Source organism: Corvus cornix, chromosome 7 (genome assembly GCF_000738735.6).
Source record: "Corvus cornix cornix isolate S_Up_H32 chromosome 7, ASM73873v5, whole genome shotgun sequence".
NCBI lineage: Eukaryota > Metazoa > Chordata > Aves > Passeriformes > Corvidae > Corvus > Corvus cornix.
In genome coordinates this window covers 38111465-38127256 of record NC_046337.1, presented here as the reverse complement: position 1 = coordinate 38127256, position 15792 = coordinate 38111465, and the positions used below count along the sequence as shown (strand labels likewise).

General features: G+C 49.1%; 1 protein-coding gene across 2 annotated transcripts; it reads right to left on the bottom strand.

Moving 5' to 3' along the window:
- Positions 1-1712: 1712 nt before the first annotated feature.
- Positions 1713-12754, bottom strand: SPP2 (secreted phosphoprotein 2). Of its 2 annotated transcripts, none has more exons than XM_010407903.4 (7): positions 12594-12754; positions 12373-12497; positions 11245-11367; positions 10018-10128; positions 8302-8356; positions 7682-7792; positions 1713-2005 (listed from the first exon to the last, which is right to left on the bottom strand). In XM_010407903.4, exons 1-6 carry the CDS (start codon positions 12640-12642, stop codon positions 7692-7694), a joined length of 564 nt encoding a protein of 187 aa, XP_010406205.1. In that variant the 5' UTR covers positions 12643-12754; the 3' UTR covers positions 1713-2005; positions 7682-7691. The 2 variants fall into 2 exon arrangements, with proteins under 2 accessions (XP_010406205.1, XP_010406203.1); XM_010407901.4 differs by having other exon boundaries at positions 1713-2002; positions 12594-12753.
- Positions 12755-15792: the final 3038 nt, after the last annotated feature.

Sequence of the window (15792 nt, the reverse complement as noted above, 5' to 3'; positions counted from 1 at the left end):
AAAGCTCCCTCCCTGTCCCTGCTGCTGCATAAATCTTCACTCCCCAAGCAAAATCCACCAACAAAACTCATGGTTTGCTTACACAGACCAAACTCTCAGCCAGGGGAGTTGGAAGGGAGCATCCCTAGCAAGGATCATTGGTATGTTGGAGCATCAAGTGCTTGAGTCAGCGATTTGAGACCAGGAAAAGCTCAGGGAAGTCATGTGGACAAAGGAAATATTGCTCCCTGATGCCAGATAAACATCTGCACAGCAGATGCCACATCAGCTCCTAGGTGTGAAGGCATTTGCATGCGTGCAGCAAGGAGCTTAAAGCAATCATTCTGGCTGGGGGGGGGGATGACCAAAAAAAGTGGGTTTTTTTCCTTTTTTTTTTGTGTGTGTGTGTGTGTAGAGAAGAGCACATTTAATTATCACACATCAGCAAAATACAGAGTCGTGGAATATCATGAGTTGGAGGGGCCCACAAGGATTGTTGAGTCCAACTCCTGGCCCTGAGAACTGCCTGTTGGGAACTGGGAAAAGCAAGAGTGAAACAGGGAAGGGTACAAGCCCAGCCGAAGCTGGTTCCTGTGTCCACCCACCTCATCCCTTCCAGGAAACAAAGGCAGGTCTTGGAGGAACAGGCCAGGAAGGTCCTCTGCTCACCTGGGCCAGTAAGACCTGCATGAGAAGGCCTAAGCCACCATCACTTGAGGTCAGGGGTTTCAGAAAGCACCTGAGTTGTTCCTGTCCAATGAAGAGTCCTGGTTCTACCTAAAACCAGCACAGAGGTGTGAAATCAGCCCTACTGGGAAAGAAGATGCTCAGCAAAAATTGCTCAGCTGCAGCAGAGAGACGGATGATGAAGGACTCCGGCACTGTGCGTTCAGAGCAAAGGAATTGTGGAATCCCAGACTGGTTTGGGCTGGAAAGGACCTTAAAGCCCATCTCATCCCACCCCCCTGCCATGGGCAGGGACACCTTCCACTATCCCAGGCTGCTCCAAGCTCCATCCAACCTGGCCTTGAAGGGGTGATGTTCCCATCCTGTTCATCCAAGCAAAGCAAAACCAGCATGGAAAAGGAAAACATCCCTTTCTCCCTTAGACCTCCACACCTTATCAGCACCTTCTGCTCCCTGCTACCGGTGAGCATCGAGGGCTCTGACTACATTTTCTCAAGCTTTCGAGATGGAAATTCCTACAAATCAGGCTACCTAGCTGCAATCAGGAGGGAAAATAAAGTGAGAGTCAAACTAGGTGGGAGAGCGGCTTTAGAGAGAAAAATCAGTTGATTTTGACTGACAAAGCCTTAAAAAAAGAACCCAACAAGAACCCCCCAAGCTGCACAGTAACCTTTCATTTCCCAAAGAGCCAAAGGGTGGGCTCTGTGCGGGGAGTGGAGAGAACAGGACAAGACTGCTAAGACCTTCTTTCCCAGGTGAGGAACACATCAGAGCTCTGCTCTAACCCGGCCTTCTCCCAAAAGCCACCAGTACCTGACAACCACCGTCATTAGCAGCCCTCAGCTCTCCACATTGGCGCCCAAGTACCCATTAAAGCCACATTCCTGGTGGGCTACAACTCTGGATTTTGAGCAAGCAGGCTTCTCTGTCCGCAGCCCGGGGAGAAAGGAATTAAGTGTGGGTGGATCACTCTGAATAATGAGTAATTAGCCACGAGCATCACCGAAAATTACGAGCAAGCAGGGAGCAACCGCAGAACAAACAGATGGGATAACGAGCTTTTAATAGCATCATTATGGGATGGTGGAAATATCCTGGACACAGATAAATTCCAGTCCTCCCAGGGAGACCTAACACGTCAGAAGGGCTATGGATGGACAAGGGTGTATTTAGCATCTCATGAGCTCCTCCAATTGCCATCAGAGCAGAAAGTGAGTTTGGGGGAAGACTCTCACTCCACTGCAGAACAGTTTTTCACCAAAAAGGAAAGGCCAGGGCACCAGGTTCTTTCTTCCCATGCTGGATCTTTGAATCTTGATTGTTCTCATTCTCCAATCTGCTTTAAAAACAGGGAGGAAGGAGAAATGTCAGAGCTGAGAGTTTGTCTCATACGTCACAGAACCAACCAAACATCCTGGGGAGAAGTGTATTCAGCTCCAACAAGCTGCTTATTAATTTGCTTCCCACCATGTGGAATCTGCAAAAAGAAACCTGCGTACGCAAAACGTTTCATATGTGCTCAAATGTCATGGCAATGGCTAATTAGGGTTAAAAAAAAAAGGGAATGAGAAGAAGCAGACTGTTAGAAAAATTAACAACAGTGAAATAAGTCCCACGGGACACAAATCACCACACACGGTCACGTCTCAGAAGCAGAGGTGGTTGAGGCTAGAAGCTGATGTATGGTCTGCTCTGAAATGGATCTGAATTGAGAGTACAATACTCAGAAGAAGTCGGGGAGGTGTTTTTCGGAGGGAGCGTGTGACAGCTTCCCCAGCACTCCGTAGCCTACACTGTGTCTTCAGCAAGTTGGTCACCATGGCAACCTGAAATTTTTCCGTGAGACAGTTTTGTTAGTAAAATTTTAGACACAGATTCGGGCAAGAAAGGAAAGTCCACACACATGTGGAAGGGATTACATGTAGTGACTCTCTACGAACAGCTTGTCCAGGAGCCCCTGAATCCTGCCCAGCCCTGGAGAAGGGGGATGCCAGGCCCAGCCACTGCAATCGTTGCTGGGGACCAAGGGGCAAGAGAAGAAACAGGGAACCAGTGGGAACACAGGAAATTCCATCTCAGTTTAAGGAGAAAGTCTTCCCCCAGGAGGGTTCCTGTCTGGAGCCCAAAGAGGATGAGGGATCTCTATCCCATGGCATTCCAACCTCAGCTCCACAGCCCTGCTTTGAGAGGTCCTTCCCAACTGCCTGCTTCTTTGACAAGTTCATTTCCAAAATCCAGCACTGAGCAATAGGCTGAGGGCAGTGGAGAGCCCTTTCCATTCCTCCAGCGGAGGAAGCCCCATTGGTTTTCCCCTGGAATTAGATGAAGGGGCTTGTGCAGTGTAAGGGATCATCCAAGCTCTGCGTCCTCCCTAAGCAGGAACAATTTCCTCCATGCAGCTGTGGGTCTGATCCTTCAAAACAGATGGAGAAGAGGGCGACAAAGGGCAAGGAAAAAATAAAATTGCTGCTGTTTCACAGCACCAGGAGACTGTCACAGTGATTCTCCTCTCTGCTGCAACACCTCTGCCCCTTCCCCGCGCCACGCTCTGACCTCAGCAGCGGGAAAGGTCCTGCCTGGCTCTGCTTCACTCCCAGCCCTTTGCCTCTGAACAGACGAAAGCGTGCTGTCCCCTGCCACAGCACATCCCAGCTGCCAGGTGACACCAAGGACTCGGCCCTCACAGCCAGGCTCGGTGGCAGGAGCCATCAAACAGCAGCCTGTCATTTCCCCAAGGCACGAGCTGCTCCAGCTCTCGTTCCCAAAGCTCATCCGACACGGAGCTCACGCACTCTGCAACAGATCCCACTCTGCAGGGATTTTCCTTCCCTCTGGTGCTTCACTTGGGGCTTTTTTTCCTCCACAGAAAGCAATAAGCTGCTTTACGAGCGCTGTAGAAAGTGGGCGGGTGAACAGGAGAGGCAAAAACAAAGACATGAGGATATAAAACCGCAACTAAAATCCAGCAGCTCCTTAATGAGGACGCTGGGGATTAAAGCTCGTTTTTTCATACCCCAGGAGAGCCATGAACCCTGCTCTGTTATTATAGTTACAGGAGACAGATAAACAGGCTTCCATGTCACTCTGAAGGTCTGATCCTGGATTTCTTAGGTATGAAAAGAGGCCCAATGCTGCCTGTTACTCTTCCACTGAAAGAAAAAACCCCACCCTAAGATTTAAGGATGCCAGTCTATCCACTTCTGCACGTGCAGTGCTGCTCATCAGCTCCTCAGAACTGCCACCGCCACCCTCCTGCCAGCAGCAAGCTGTGCCAGGTGACAGAGACCTCAGTCAGAGAGCAATTGTGAGGAAAATACGGAGAACTCGAGGAGGAAATCACAGCCCCTCGGCTGGATGCTGAAGGAGGTTGATTTCCTGTTTCAAAACACTTTCCTTGCGTGATCAATGAGCAAGAGACAATCAGCATTCACCATCTACACGTATTTTGCAAAGGCAGGAACTTGCTCCTTGATCTTCCTGTTCAAGGACATGAAGCATTGCTGGGGAGACTCCAGATATAATTCACGGGTCAGGCTTCACCCTGCACAAGAAAAAACTGCCTTAGGCAGGTGATTTTGGAAGAGCAAAGCATCAGGGCCCTTTTGCTTCCCGAGGATCAAGGTGGTCGGTAAGTTCGAGCCATTTTTTGGCTCCTCGTTGCAATTCAGAGCCATGAGCACCATGAAGCAGATTCCAGCTCGTTGCAGGCTCGGGTTGTTAACAGGTGATCAGCTCTTGTACAGCAGCTTTCCCCCTTCCTGGCACTCCCCATGGGCCCTGAGCTGTTTGTGGGAAAGACCCGGTTCTGGAGATGGACTAGGAAATAAATCCAGAAAATCTGATTAGGACTTGTCACTGAAGTAAGCTCATTAATCATTGATGGAGTTTTTCATATGCAATTTCTAATTCCTGCAGGCACCAGCAGACTGGTGGGTCTGAAGACTGCCGACTTGAAAATGTTCTTTATATAACAATGGCACTGATTTTTTTCCTCTTGAATATTCTAATAAACAAAAAGAGCTACAGAGCACCAGCGAGTTCGTTTAGCCTGGCTTCTTGCACAAAGTCAGGCACAGAATTCTCCTGAAATAATTCCTGTAGCCAAAAAGATAAGAAGGCCTCGCTCAGAGAAATGTAAAATCCAGCATGAAAAACTGTCAGCCACTTGCCTGAGCAATTTTTGCAGCAGTCAGTTACCCATTCTGGTGTGTAAAAGAAAAAAAAAATCACATTTCATTTCTTACCTGAACCTGCCTAGCACTGCCTGTCAGCACCAGGTTCTTTCAGGAAGAGATGAAAGCCTTCTGTTATTAAATTGCTACTTCCCCAGCCTCCCCCGAAATATTCTCAGCTAAGCTAAGCCAGTTGAGCTACTGCCATTTCAAAACTCAGCACTCGTTCCCCGTGCCCCACCAAACACTGCATGGCTTGCAATAATGCCAGCCAGGATCACACACATGCCAAAACCCAGGAAAAACAGCCAGGAATAACTTTTCCTGGCCTCAGACCCATGAAATCTGTTTAATTTTTGGCTTCAAATGAAACCCTCTAATTCTGGATACAAGTGAAATCAGGAAGATTCCTCTCCAGACTTTGCAACTGATAAGTCAAATTGATAAAAGCAAGAGAAACAAGGGGCTTTGGGGATGGGGTTGATATTCTCTTTAAATCTCCTGATGTATCTGCCTCTGAGATGTCCAAATCCCAGGAAACTGGTAGGAAACACAGCTCCATAAATGACACTTACATGAAATACAGCTCCATAAAATGACACTTGCAACCCAGCTTCAAGAGCAAGCAGAAAGTATCAAAGTTTGAACTGCTCTGGGTTTCGAGAACCATAAATTTCTCCCCGTTGGTTTCACGGGGTTTTGGGGTTTTTTCAGGAACATTTTCAATCTTGCTTCTGGTTTGGAGATTTGTTGGGCGTTAGATACAAGAACACAAAGCACTTCTGAGCGCTGCCTGAAGGGGATAGCTCTTCTTGAGAGCCGGAGAATGAAAGATACCTGGCACTTCCCAAATGCAAGAGAAAGTTAGAGATTCCTCTAAGAAGACAGGCAGGGATTAAAAAGGCCTGTTAAAAAGGCTTTAGTGGCTCGGGGATAAACTAAAACAGCGTATGGGTTTAATGAAATAATTCTTACTAACAGAGCAGGGTGCCTGGGTTTTCCTTTGATATCTCCTTTCCAGGAGAGCAGGAGGCTTGTCTCCTTCAGCACATCGAGGTTTACCACGGCTGTGCTTATGAGTAACATGTGTTAGCTTTTGGTGAGTCACCGGTGCTAAATTCCATCTAAAACTGTCTCGTTTCCAACACAGCAGGCTGGAGCTGAGCTCCACACACAGGGAGCACTCAGTTCTGGCACTCCACAGGGACAGAGACCTGCTAATGATATGTACCCAAGAGCTGGAAGCCTTTTTAATCACAAGGACAGAGCACTAAGTAATTTCCCCTTCCTCTCCCGACTACTTTAAACCTGTTCAGCATGCCAAAGAATGAGCTCATTCCGTGTTGCTGAAACTCCTTCTAACCACTTCCCTTTAGATTAACTCCTTAAGATGGCTGGTAAAGCAGCAGCAGCAGCAATTAGAGCTGCTCCCACACAGAGCCGCAGAGGCAGGTCAGCAAAGGTGCTTCGTGTAGGATAGGCCCTGCCAGCTCCAATAATCACGGGTGTCTTTCATTATCATTCCCATTAATTGGGCTCTGAACATCTCCTTCACAGATTTCCCAAGTGCTTTTCCAGGGAAAACTACACTGTGGCTCTCCCAGATGCCTTCAGTTTTTTGTTGGAGGAGCTGCATGGCCCTGGGGCACCTGAGTGGGCACAAAGACACGGCCATTCCTTGAAGAATCTGCAGGATACACACACCAAGCCACGGGTGGGAGGGTGCTCACCCACCAGCACAGGGATGGTGGGTGACTTCCTGAAGCACCAGGACACCCAACAACTCATCTGTCTCTTTGCCAGAGCATGCTCCAGATCCCACAGCCACGTGATACACCCCTGCTGAGGGAAACTGCTCTGGAGGAGGCCCAGAGAATCCACGGAGCATCAGACAGAAACGTGGCTCTGCTGGCCAAGAGAAAAGGAACCACAGAGTTGCTAAGGTTGGAAGAGACCTTTAAGATCACCAAGTCTGGCCATCAAGCCAGCACCACTAGACCAAGTCCTCAGGTGCCACATCCACATAGTTTTTGAAAGCTTCTGGGGATGGTGACTCCATCACCTCCCTGGGCAGCCTGTTCCAAAGCTTTAGAATCATTTCTGTGGAAAAAAAATTCCTAATATCTGATCTAAACCTCCCCTGGCCCAGCCTGAGGCCGTTCCCTCTCCTCCTGTCCCTGTTCCCTGGAAGCAGAGCCCGATTTCCCCCCGGCTGCCCCCTCCTGTCAGGGACTTGTGCAGAGCCACAAGGTCCCCCCTGAGCCTCCTTTGCTCCAGGCTGAGCCCCTTTCCAGCTCCCTCAGCCGCTCCTGGGGCTCCAGCCCCTCCCCAGCTCGGTTCCCTGCCCTGGCCATGCTCCAGCCTCTCAGTGTCCCTCTTGTTGTGAGGAAAATTGAGGCCAAAAGGCTAGAACCCTACACCAAACTCAAACTCTGAGTTTACAGATGGGTTTTCCTGCACACTTTTCACACTACCTGTACCCCAGGACACTGGTGTACACCGGAGGATATGGCATGGACAACTCAAAAGTCAGTGACAGCCACGAGCTCTGTGGCTGGGATGTCTTCCAAGGAGTGAAGCAGCTTGAAGTTCTTCATCCTGAGCAGTCACTTCCGCACCCTGCCACAAAACCTGCAGGCCCAGGGTGTATAAAAGCTAACTCTAACCCTAAGCCCAACCCTAAGCCTACCCTAACCCAACCCCATCACTATGGGTGGTCCAGATCAGGAAGATGGAGGAGCAGCAAAGACGTAGGCCCTGCTGGGACGGCCTTTTCCAGGCCCCATGTTCCTGGAGCTGTAGGCTCTTTGATTCTCTCAACCCTAACCCTAACCCATACTCACCCAAACCAGGTTATTCCATCTTGTCAGTGCCCAAGTAGGTGGGTTTGTTCCAGTCTCCAGGGCTGCTGCCTCTTCCCCTTGAAGGGAAGGCTTCAGGAGCAAAGGCATCATCTAAAAAAAGAACACAGAGACATCTGTGAGCACGAGGTGCTTTCAAGCATGTGTTGACTGCTGCCCAGAGAAGCTGTGGCTGCCCCTGGATCCCTGGAAGTGTCCAGGTCCAGGTGGACAGGGCCTGGAACAACCTGGGATAGTGGCAGGTGTCCCTGCCCACAAGCAGGGGGGTGGAACAAGATGATCTTTCAGATCCCTTCCAACACAAACCACTCTGTGATTCCAGAATAGAAAACATTCAGCGTTCTGCACACAAGTATGGGTTATGAGAGCACAAATCTGGCAACCCAGAAAATGCATAAACCTCAGCACGGCCTGGCTTGGCAGGACAGTGCCCTCCCTGCACCCTCAACTGGACACCCCTCTGCAAGGGAAAAGCCAGTTGTCCAGTGCAAGGAGCAAACAGCTGATTTTTCACATTGTCTTCTCCTTCAGACAGATGACCTTGAGATGTCCCAAAAGGAAAGCACAGGTCAGGGCATTCCAGGGTGGCAGAACTGGCTTACCTTCCCTGCGAGCGCTGCCTCGCCTGTTAGGGGTCGTTATCGGCACATGAATCATCTGGAAATCAAAGACATTTCTTTAAAAACCTCACCTGGCAAGAAGTCCCACCTCTCCATTTCCTCTGGCACTAGGTGATCACTAAAGTAATTCCAAACCTCATTCTTAATTTCGCTGAAAACAAGGTTCTGGCTGATACTCCTGCAGTCCAGGGCTTGGACTCCATGATCCCGTCAGACTCAGGATATTCTGTGATGCCAGCCTCAGTCAATCACACTTCCTTCTCCCATCCAAATACCACCACAGATACACCAACACCACCTCAGCCAAGCTGAGATGCCCTGAGCCGAGTCACAGCTCCACAGCAAGAGCTAACAGTGCACTTGCTGCAGCCCTCTGCAGAGGGCAACACTTCCCTTTCCAAGTGCAGTAATTCCCTTTGGCATTTAGTCCTTATTAACATTGCAGGAAATATATTCCCCACCAGGAATATTGGCAGCAGCGCTGAATTTTAAGTGATGGTTAAGGAAGGCTTGGGGGAAGATGTCTGCTTGTAAAAGCAAGTGTTGGTGCTGAGTGCCCTGTTAAACAACAGTTATGTCAACCCACAGAGGACTGACGGAGCATCCCAGACTGTGTTACACATCCCAGTGCTTCACACATGCTCTGCTTCCTGGGGTGCACTCACTAGCTAGCTCTGAATGGAGATTTTGAGGAGAAAAAAATAAAAGAAAGTATAAATGAAGAGCTAATTTGGCAATTCAAGGCAACGGAAAGTAACAAAGAATCCTATTTGCTTACAAGGCGGCTGGAGAGGGACTTTTCACAAGGGCTTGTAGTGACTGGACAAGAAGAATGGCCTTAAGCTGAAGGAGAGCAGGGTTAGGTGGGATCTTGGGAAGGAATTCATCCCTGTGAGGGTGGGCAGGCCCTGGCACAGGGTGCCCAGAGCAGCTGGGGCTGCCCCTGGATCCCTGGAAGTGTCCAGAGCCAGGTTGGGGCAACCTGGGGTAGTGGAAAGTGTCCCTGCCCATGGCAAGGGGTGGAACAAGATAGGCTTTACGGACCCTTCCAACCCAAACCATTCAGTGATTCTACAATTCAACTTCTTCATTTAGTTCCCAGAATTTTCCAAAAACAAAAGCTGTCCGTATCTTTGCTCATGAAACTTTGCTCCCTCAAGCACAACACCCACTGTAGAGCTGTGTTCCGAGTGCAGACACACAAGTTCAAGAGTCAGTTCATGGATAAAGCAGACACTGGCACGATTTGGAAACAGCCAGCAGGAATTTCCAGGTTAGGTCAGCATTGATAACACCCTAAAAACCAAGAAAGAGCTCAGAAAGGGAGCACAGATCTCAGCAGACCAAATGTCCTTGGGCTGCGCTGTGAGGACCCGCTCAGCTGAGAGCTGGGTTTGGTGACAGAGCCAGAGCCACAGGGATCTCTGTGTGTGTCCAAGAAGTGCCAATCACTGTTCTCCAGGCACATCCTCAGTGAAGGAAGGGTTGGAGTTGATGGATGTGCCAGACTGCCACAGAGAGTCACACTCTCCCAGGCAAGGTCAGAGCCCTCAGCTGGATTTCAAACTGAAGCCACTTTCCTGATCCAGACCTCCAGCTGCAACAGGAGCACACAGAGACACCTGACTTCTCTTTAAAAGAGGGTAGGCAGAATTTTCCCTCCCCCAGGCAGCAAAAATCGGTCTTCCCCTTCCTTACCTCCTCACTGCTCATCGATTCAGAGCTGAATGTGCTGCGATGGCACCGCACGGTGATGTTGGAAATCAGCTCCCCGGAGACTTCCACAACACTCCTGCAGGAAGCAGTGGGCTGCAACAGAACAAAACAGAGCCAATCTCACACAGCAAACACCCAATACAAACCCTCTCGTGGGCGTTTCATTGGGGCTGGGAACCTGCAGAAGGATTTAAAAAACAAATTCCGAGGGAAAGAAACCCAAGAAAGATTATACACGACTACACACAGGTTCCTGCTCCACAACTCCGTGTTTGTTGTACAAACCTCTGAGCCTGCTCAAGGTAGGAGCAAACCTCCACATCCTTTTCACAGCTCTGGCATCACCAAGCACAAAGAGAAGGACTGTGCAGGGCTATGCCAACGGCAGCTCCAGCTCTGGAAGTTTAAACTACCCTTAAAGGTGTTGTCTCTGCAATTTGACAAAAAACTGCAGCAAAACCTGCACTCAGGTTTGGAAAACACATCCTCCCACTACTGTATTGCCCCGAGAAGAAGAGAGGGATGGTGTCAGTTTAGGATACAAGGGATAACACCAACATTTGTGTTTTTAAAGATAAATAGCAAAGCAACAACCAACAATTCTGTGTGCTGCCATCTACACGCACACGTGAGCTGCTCAGCTCCAGAGAAGAGATGTCATTCAGCCCAAGTACCTCTGCACAGAGAAGTCCAGACTCAAAGACAATGTGTTTCCACCAAAGCTGGTGATTTAAGACTCAGAGCAGGGCAAGAGCTGTGTCAAGAGCTTTTTTATTTCAGGCTGGGAGTCAAAAATCTGAAAGAGATCAGCACTGTCAGCACAGAGGGGGGGTCTGCCCTACACAGGAAGATAACGCTTTATATGGCGCCCAGATAGGTAAAAGCAAGAGAAACATCAGCTCTTCTACCCTCTTATCCTACAGAACAAGCCACTCCTTCTAGGATTTGGCCCCAAAAGCACACGTGCCTTCACTACACGCTGCTCCAAGACACAAATCCTCTTTCCAGCTCCCTGCCCTCCCCGCTGACCAGGCAGAAGAGTTTCCCACCACTGACCCTTCCCACCTAACACCCCCTCCATGCTGCAGGTTGCTCCAGAAAGCCAGCCAGCCAGCCGTTCCTCGTTTTTCAGCACCAGCAGCATTCCAACCCGTCCTGAGAAGAACCTGCATGGCAGGGAGGGTTCCCATTCCCACCAGGGGCACCTACCACGAAAGGCCCAGTTTTGAAGTCACAGGTGAAGGGGTCTCTCCCCGAAGCTTTGGTGCAGACGGTCTCACGGATGCTGAACTGCAGATCTAACCTGTAGGCATCGCTGTCCCACATGTCCACCTGGTGAAAGGAGGGTCAACACAACACATCATCAGTCCTTGCCACTCTTCTGTTGCCCTCACTCCCTGGCAATCTCGCTCCTTTGTCAGGCAGAAGATGGCACAAGGGCATTAGGGGTCAGTGCCCAGTTCAGAGCAGATTGATGTGTGTGAGAAAAGCTGCCTCGATGGGCTTTGCCCCAAGCTTTAGACAGTTTTGTTGCTTTTTGATTATTCTTCTCTCTTTCTTGTAGTCTAGTCAATGCTTTAGCTCGAGATGGGAGACTCAAGAAAGAAGAAAAAAAAGCAATGCCCCAAAAAAACCCCAACAAGCAACAAATTCCCACTACTTTCGAATATTTGGGGGTTTTAATCCAAACTATATAAATCCATATGTCATCTTGACATTCATCCTTGCAGAAGACTTGATACAGGCCACCTATAGAAACAGAAAGGTTCTGAGGGTGTTCAGGAGCACGGACATGATAACTTTGGATTAAGAAGCTTTAACTCCTTAACTCGGGGGGCATCTAGGACAATTCTTAGCACCACAAATTAAAACAGACAGGGGTTTCCTGCTTGCACTTAGACTCTAGCAGATCTAAACCAGAATTGGTGCGTAGAGACAGATGACATAAAGATCAGAGAAAGAATCCTGAACTGTGGGGGCATTTAATCAGCAAAGAGCATCAGATGAACCATGTTGCTCGATGCCCAAAGCAAAGCAGTTAGCTGGAGGTATTCAAAAACATCACTTTTGAAAGAAATCCTGCGAGACAACCCTCGAGGACTTCTACTCTAGCCTTGAAAAATCTGAATTCCTAAAGTATTTTAATTAGAAGCTTACATACAAAAGATATTTAGGTTCCTAAAGCCACAGCTTCAGATGATGGCTCAAACCCACCCTCTTCCAAGCAGCATCAGCAAACTCCAACTACATCTGGGTTCCCAGGACTGGGTGGAAAAGAGTTTTCCATCCCAGCAAAGCACATTTCAGGTAAAGGATCTCCGTTGTCTGTGCACTTACTCCCATGACTCTGCTCCTGACAACACCGTACAGGTTTCTGCTCCACGACTGGGAATTGATCCGTGCAATGGAAGCATTGAGAGCCTCTTCTGTGACTGGGAGTTCATAGTCATATGCTGGAAACCCTGAGAGGGAGGCACAGTTCCATCACAAGTTCATCATAGGCTCATACTTTTCACCCCCAAAACCACCCTAAGAAGGAGGACGTGGCTCCAACTCACCTGAACAGGAGAAAATGCTCAGTGTGAGGACAAAAATTAAGATCTTCATAGCGTGTCTTTCAAAATCCTCCAGTCTTTTCCCTTTCCAAGCAAGGATTCCCAGAGCATATCCCTCTGTCTTTATATAAATGCAGCCTTGATCCTACGCCTGACCTCCCCACGTCCAAGCTCTGCTCCAAACATTGCACTTTAAACAGAATTGATCCCAGGGTAAATATTTGTTGTCCGCTTTTCTCCATCTAGCAGTAGCTCTCTGATAAGCGATGGGCTGCAGTGCCTTTTTCCCAGGACTGAATTCCCCACTGGAGAGTTCAGGGAGCACTGGATTCCTGATATCTCCATAGCCAAAGGCAGAACCTAGTTATTTTGTTCACTTTTAGCCATTTGTTTTCCATGGGGTGAGTCAACTCTTCCCTTAGCACTGGACCCAGGACCTTCACGTCTTGGCAGCAACTGGAAGCACTTAGAAGCTGGCATTCCCTGATGATTCCCCAGCACCAGAGGGGAATTCACCCACGTGGAACTGCCACCGTTACCCTGCAGACCAAAGCACCCACGAGAAGCCTCCTAGACCCGAGACACATGGCAGATCACCAGGACCCCCAGTTTCAGCCCAGAAGTTAACGGGATTTTTGGAAAACGATGTTGGAAACTGCTGCCTTTAAGCAAGCTCACCTGTTGCTGCCTGTTCACAAGGCAGAGATGGGTGTAACCATGTCCGTTCTGAAGATCCCATGAGTGACATTCCTCCATTAGCCTTCAAATTGCAGTTCCACTTGAATTCCGTGGCATGGGCTCATTTTAAGAACTTCCCAAATCACGGGAACTTGTGGGAGGCTCAAATTTAATAAGAAAAAGCATGAAGTTCCCCCTGCTTGTAAGCTGTCGGATTGCAGCGTGGCAGCCGGTCACAAGGCTGGACACCGGGAGAATCCGACTCCTCGAGCGACAGAAGGAATTGGGTGTCACTCAACACTACAGGTGTTTTAGGGCAAAGACCCCTAAAGGCCAACAGACTTGATGGTCACTGGATTCGTGCCCTGTTGTTGCTGTGGGATCCTGGAAAAGGAACCTGGGGCTGGTAGCTGGTAGAGCTACGAGCGTGGAAACTGCGCTAGGAACCACAGGGGGACAAGCAGAGGCGGTGCCAAACAGGAACCTCACCACATGTGTGCCATCCCACCCAGGCACTGCCTTGGGAGAGGTGGCTGCAGGTCCATAAGCCAAAAAAGAAAAAGGGGTGGGCACTTTTTACCAGCCAGCCTGGATTTCAGCATTGGGAACGGGGTCCAGTCTGCCAATTGAAACTCTTCCCAATCAAAAGACAGAGCCTCTCTCTACATCCATTCTCCTTGCTCCGTGCAGCTGCAGGTGTTCTCTCCCAGCTCTTGGACAGCCTCACCTGTAGCCAGGAATGTTCTGCTGTGGTTGCAGCCATGCCAGAGCACCACAATGCAAAGGATTTAAACAGAGCTGGAGACTCTCAGGAGTCATGCCCAACTTCCCTGCTGCCAGAGCCAAGACCAGGCTGCCTCAGATCAAGGCAAAACCTTCAGGTGAGCTCTTTGACCAGCTTCTGCCGTGGTTTCTCTGCGATCAGTCAGAGGTGGTGATGAAACACGTGGAATGAGACCGCTCAGACCATTTGAACAGGAAGAACTTGGCATTCAGAGTCCCAAGATCCTTGCTGTTTTTCACCTTGCTGCAGCGGTCTGGACAACATTGAGCCTTCCACTTCATCCCTGAAAAGGGAACCATTTGCCTCTTGTATGCTGGGACCAGCTAATATTCCACTGGAAGCTGAGTATATAAAATTCCTTCCCAACAACCGAGGCACAGTGTTGTAGCAGTCCAAGAGTAATTTTAAATATTGAGCCAACTGCAGAGTTTAAAGACTGTCCTCTTCAAGTAGCTCCTAGGAAATGCTGCCAGCAGGATTGTAGTAATGCTGAGTGGGACTTGGGAATTGTTTAATGAAACCGACGTTCCTCTGCAGAGCCCTGGCTTTACAGCATTTGGACAACGGCGATGTCTGCTATTCCAGCTCCCTGAATCTCTGCTTTCAGTAGACTTAAGCAGTGGAACCAATTTTACATTTTCAGACTCAGAGTGCCCCAAGTTCTGGGTTTACAGCGAGGTCTGAGATTTTCACCACGTTCTCTTTGTGCCCAGTCTCCAGCATTTGCTGATAAGGACTCTGCTAGGAAGCACCAGGTGGTGAGTGGTGCGATGGCACACAGAGAAGCAATGAAAGGTGAGATGGAGAACTGACAGTTTAAGGACTTAATTTGGAGCCTACCACCAGCAAGTTCCAGATGCCAAGGCAGCTTGGGGCAGAGGGAGGGAGTTGTATCCGATTTAATCTACACAGCAAACAGGTGTTAATTAAGAAATGAGGAAATTAAAGCATCTCTCTTAGATGACTATTTTCAGACCCCTTTCACTCCCAGCAGTCAAGTCAGCTCTGTTCCCAGACAACTGGAACAATAACTCCTCTTTGTGAGTGAAATTTTGGTAATTACAAGACTCGTTTTCCTTTAAAATGTAAACCATCCAGCATCACCACGTGCCTGTATGCTGAAAACAGTTTCAACAGCATTCCAGGCACTGAGGAGCTATTCCTGATCCCTTGTTTCCTGGACACTCAGATGACAGATAAGTAATGATGTCCCTCCTGACAAAAGAAAAGTAAATTCACAGCAGTACATTCCTCTGTTTTCCCATAGCTTTTGTGGTGTGCCATTAGCAAAATCAAAAGCTTCCTGACAAGTTCTTTACCATGGGCATGACGTGACAGAACAAGGGGGAATGGCTTCCCAGTGCCAGAGGGCAGCATTAGATGGGATACTGGGAAGAAATCTTTCCCTGTGAGGGTGGGCAGGCCCTGGCACAGGGTGCCCTGAGAAGCTGGGGATGCCCCTGGATCCCTGGAAGAGTTCCAGGCCAGGCTGGACAAAGCTTGGAGCAACCTGGGCTAGTGGAAGGTGTCCCTGCCCATGGCAGGGGGGATCAGAATGAGATGGGCTTTCAGATCCCTTCCAACCCAAAGTGTTCTATGATTCTCTGAGTAACTTCACCACACCTGCGGGAGACTTACATTGACATCAGCTGACAGAGGAAGGAGAAAGGCTTCTAAATTTTGCTCAGACTTACAGAGGGTTTGCAACCTGATCCATAATTCACAGACACAACAGACTCA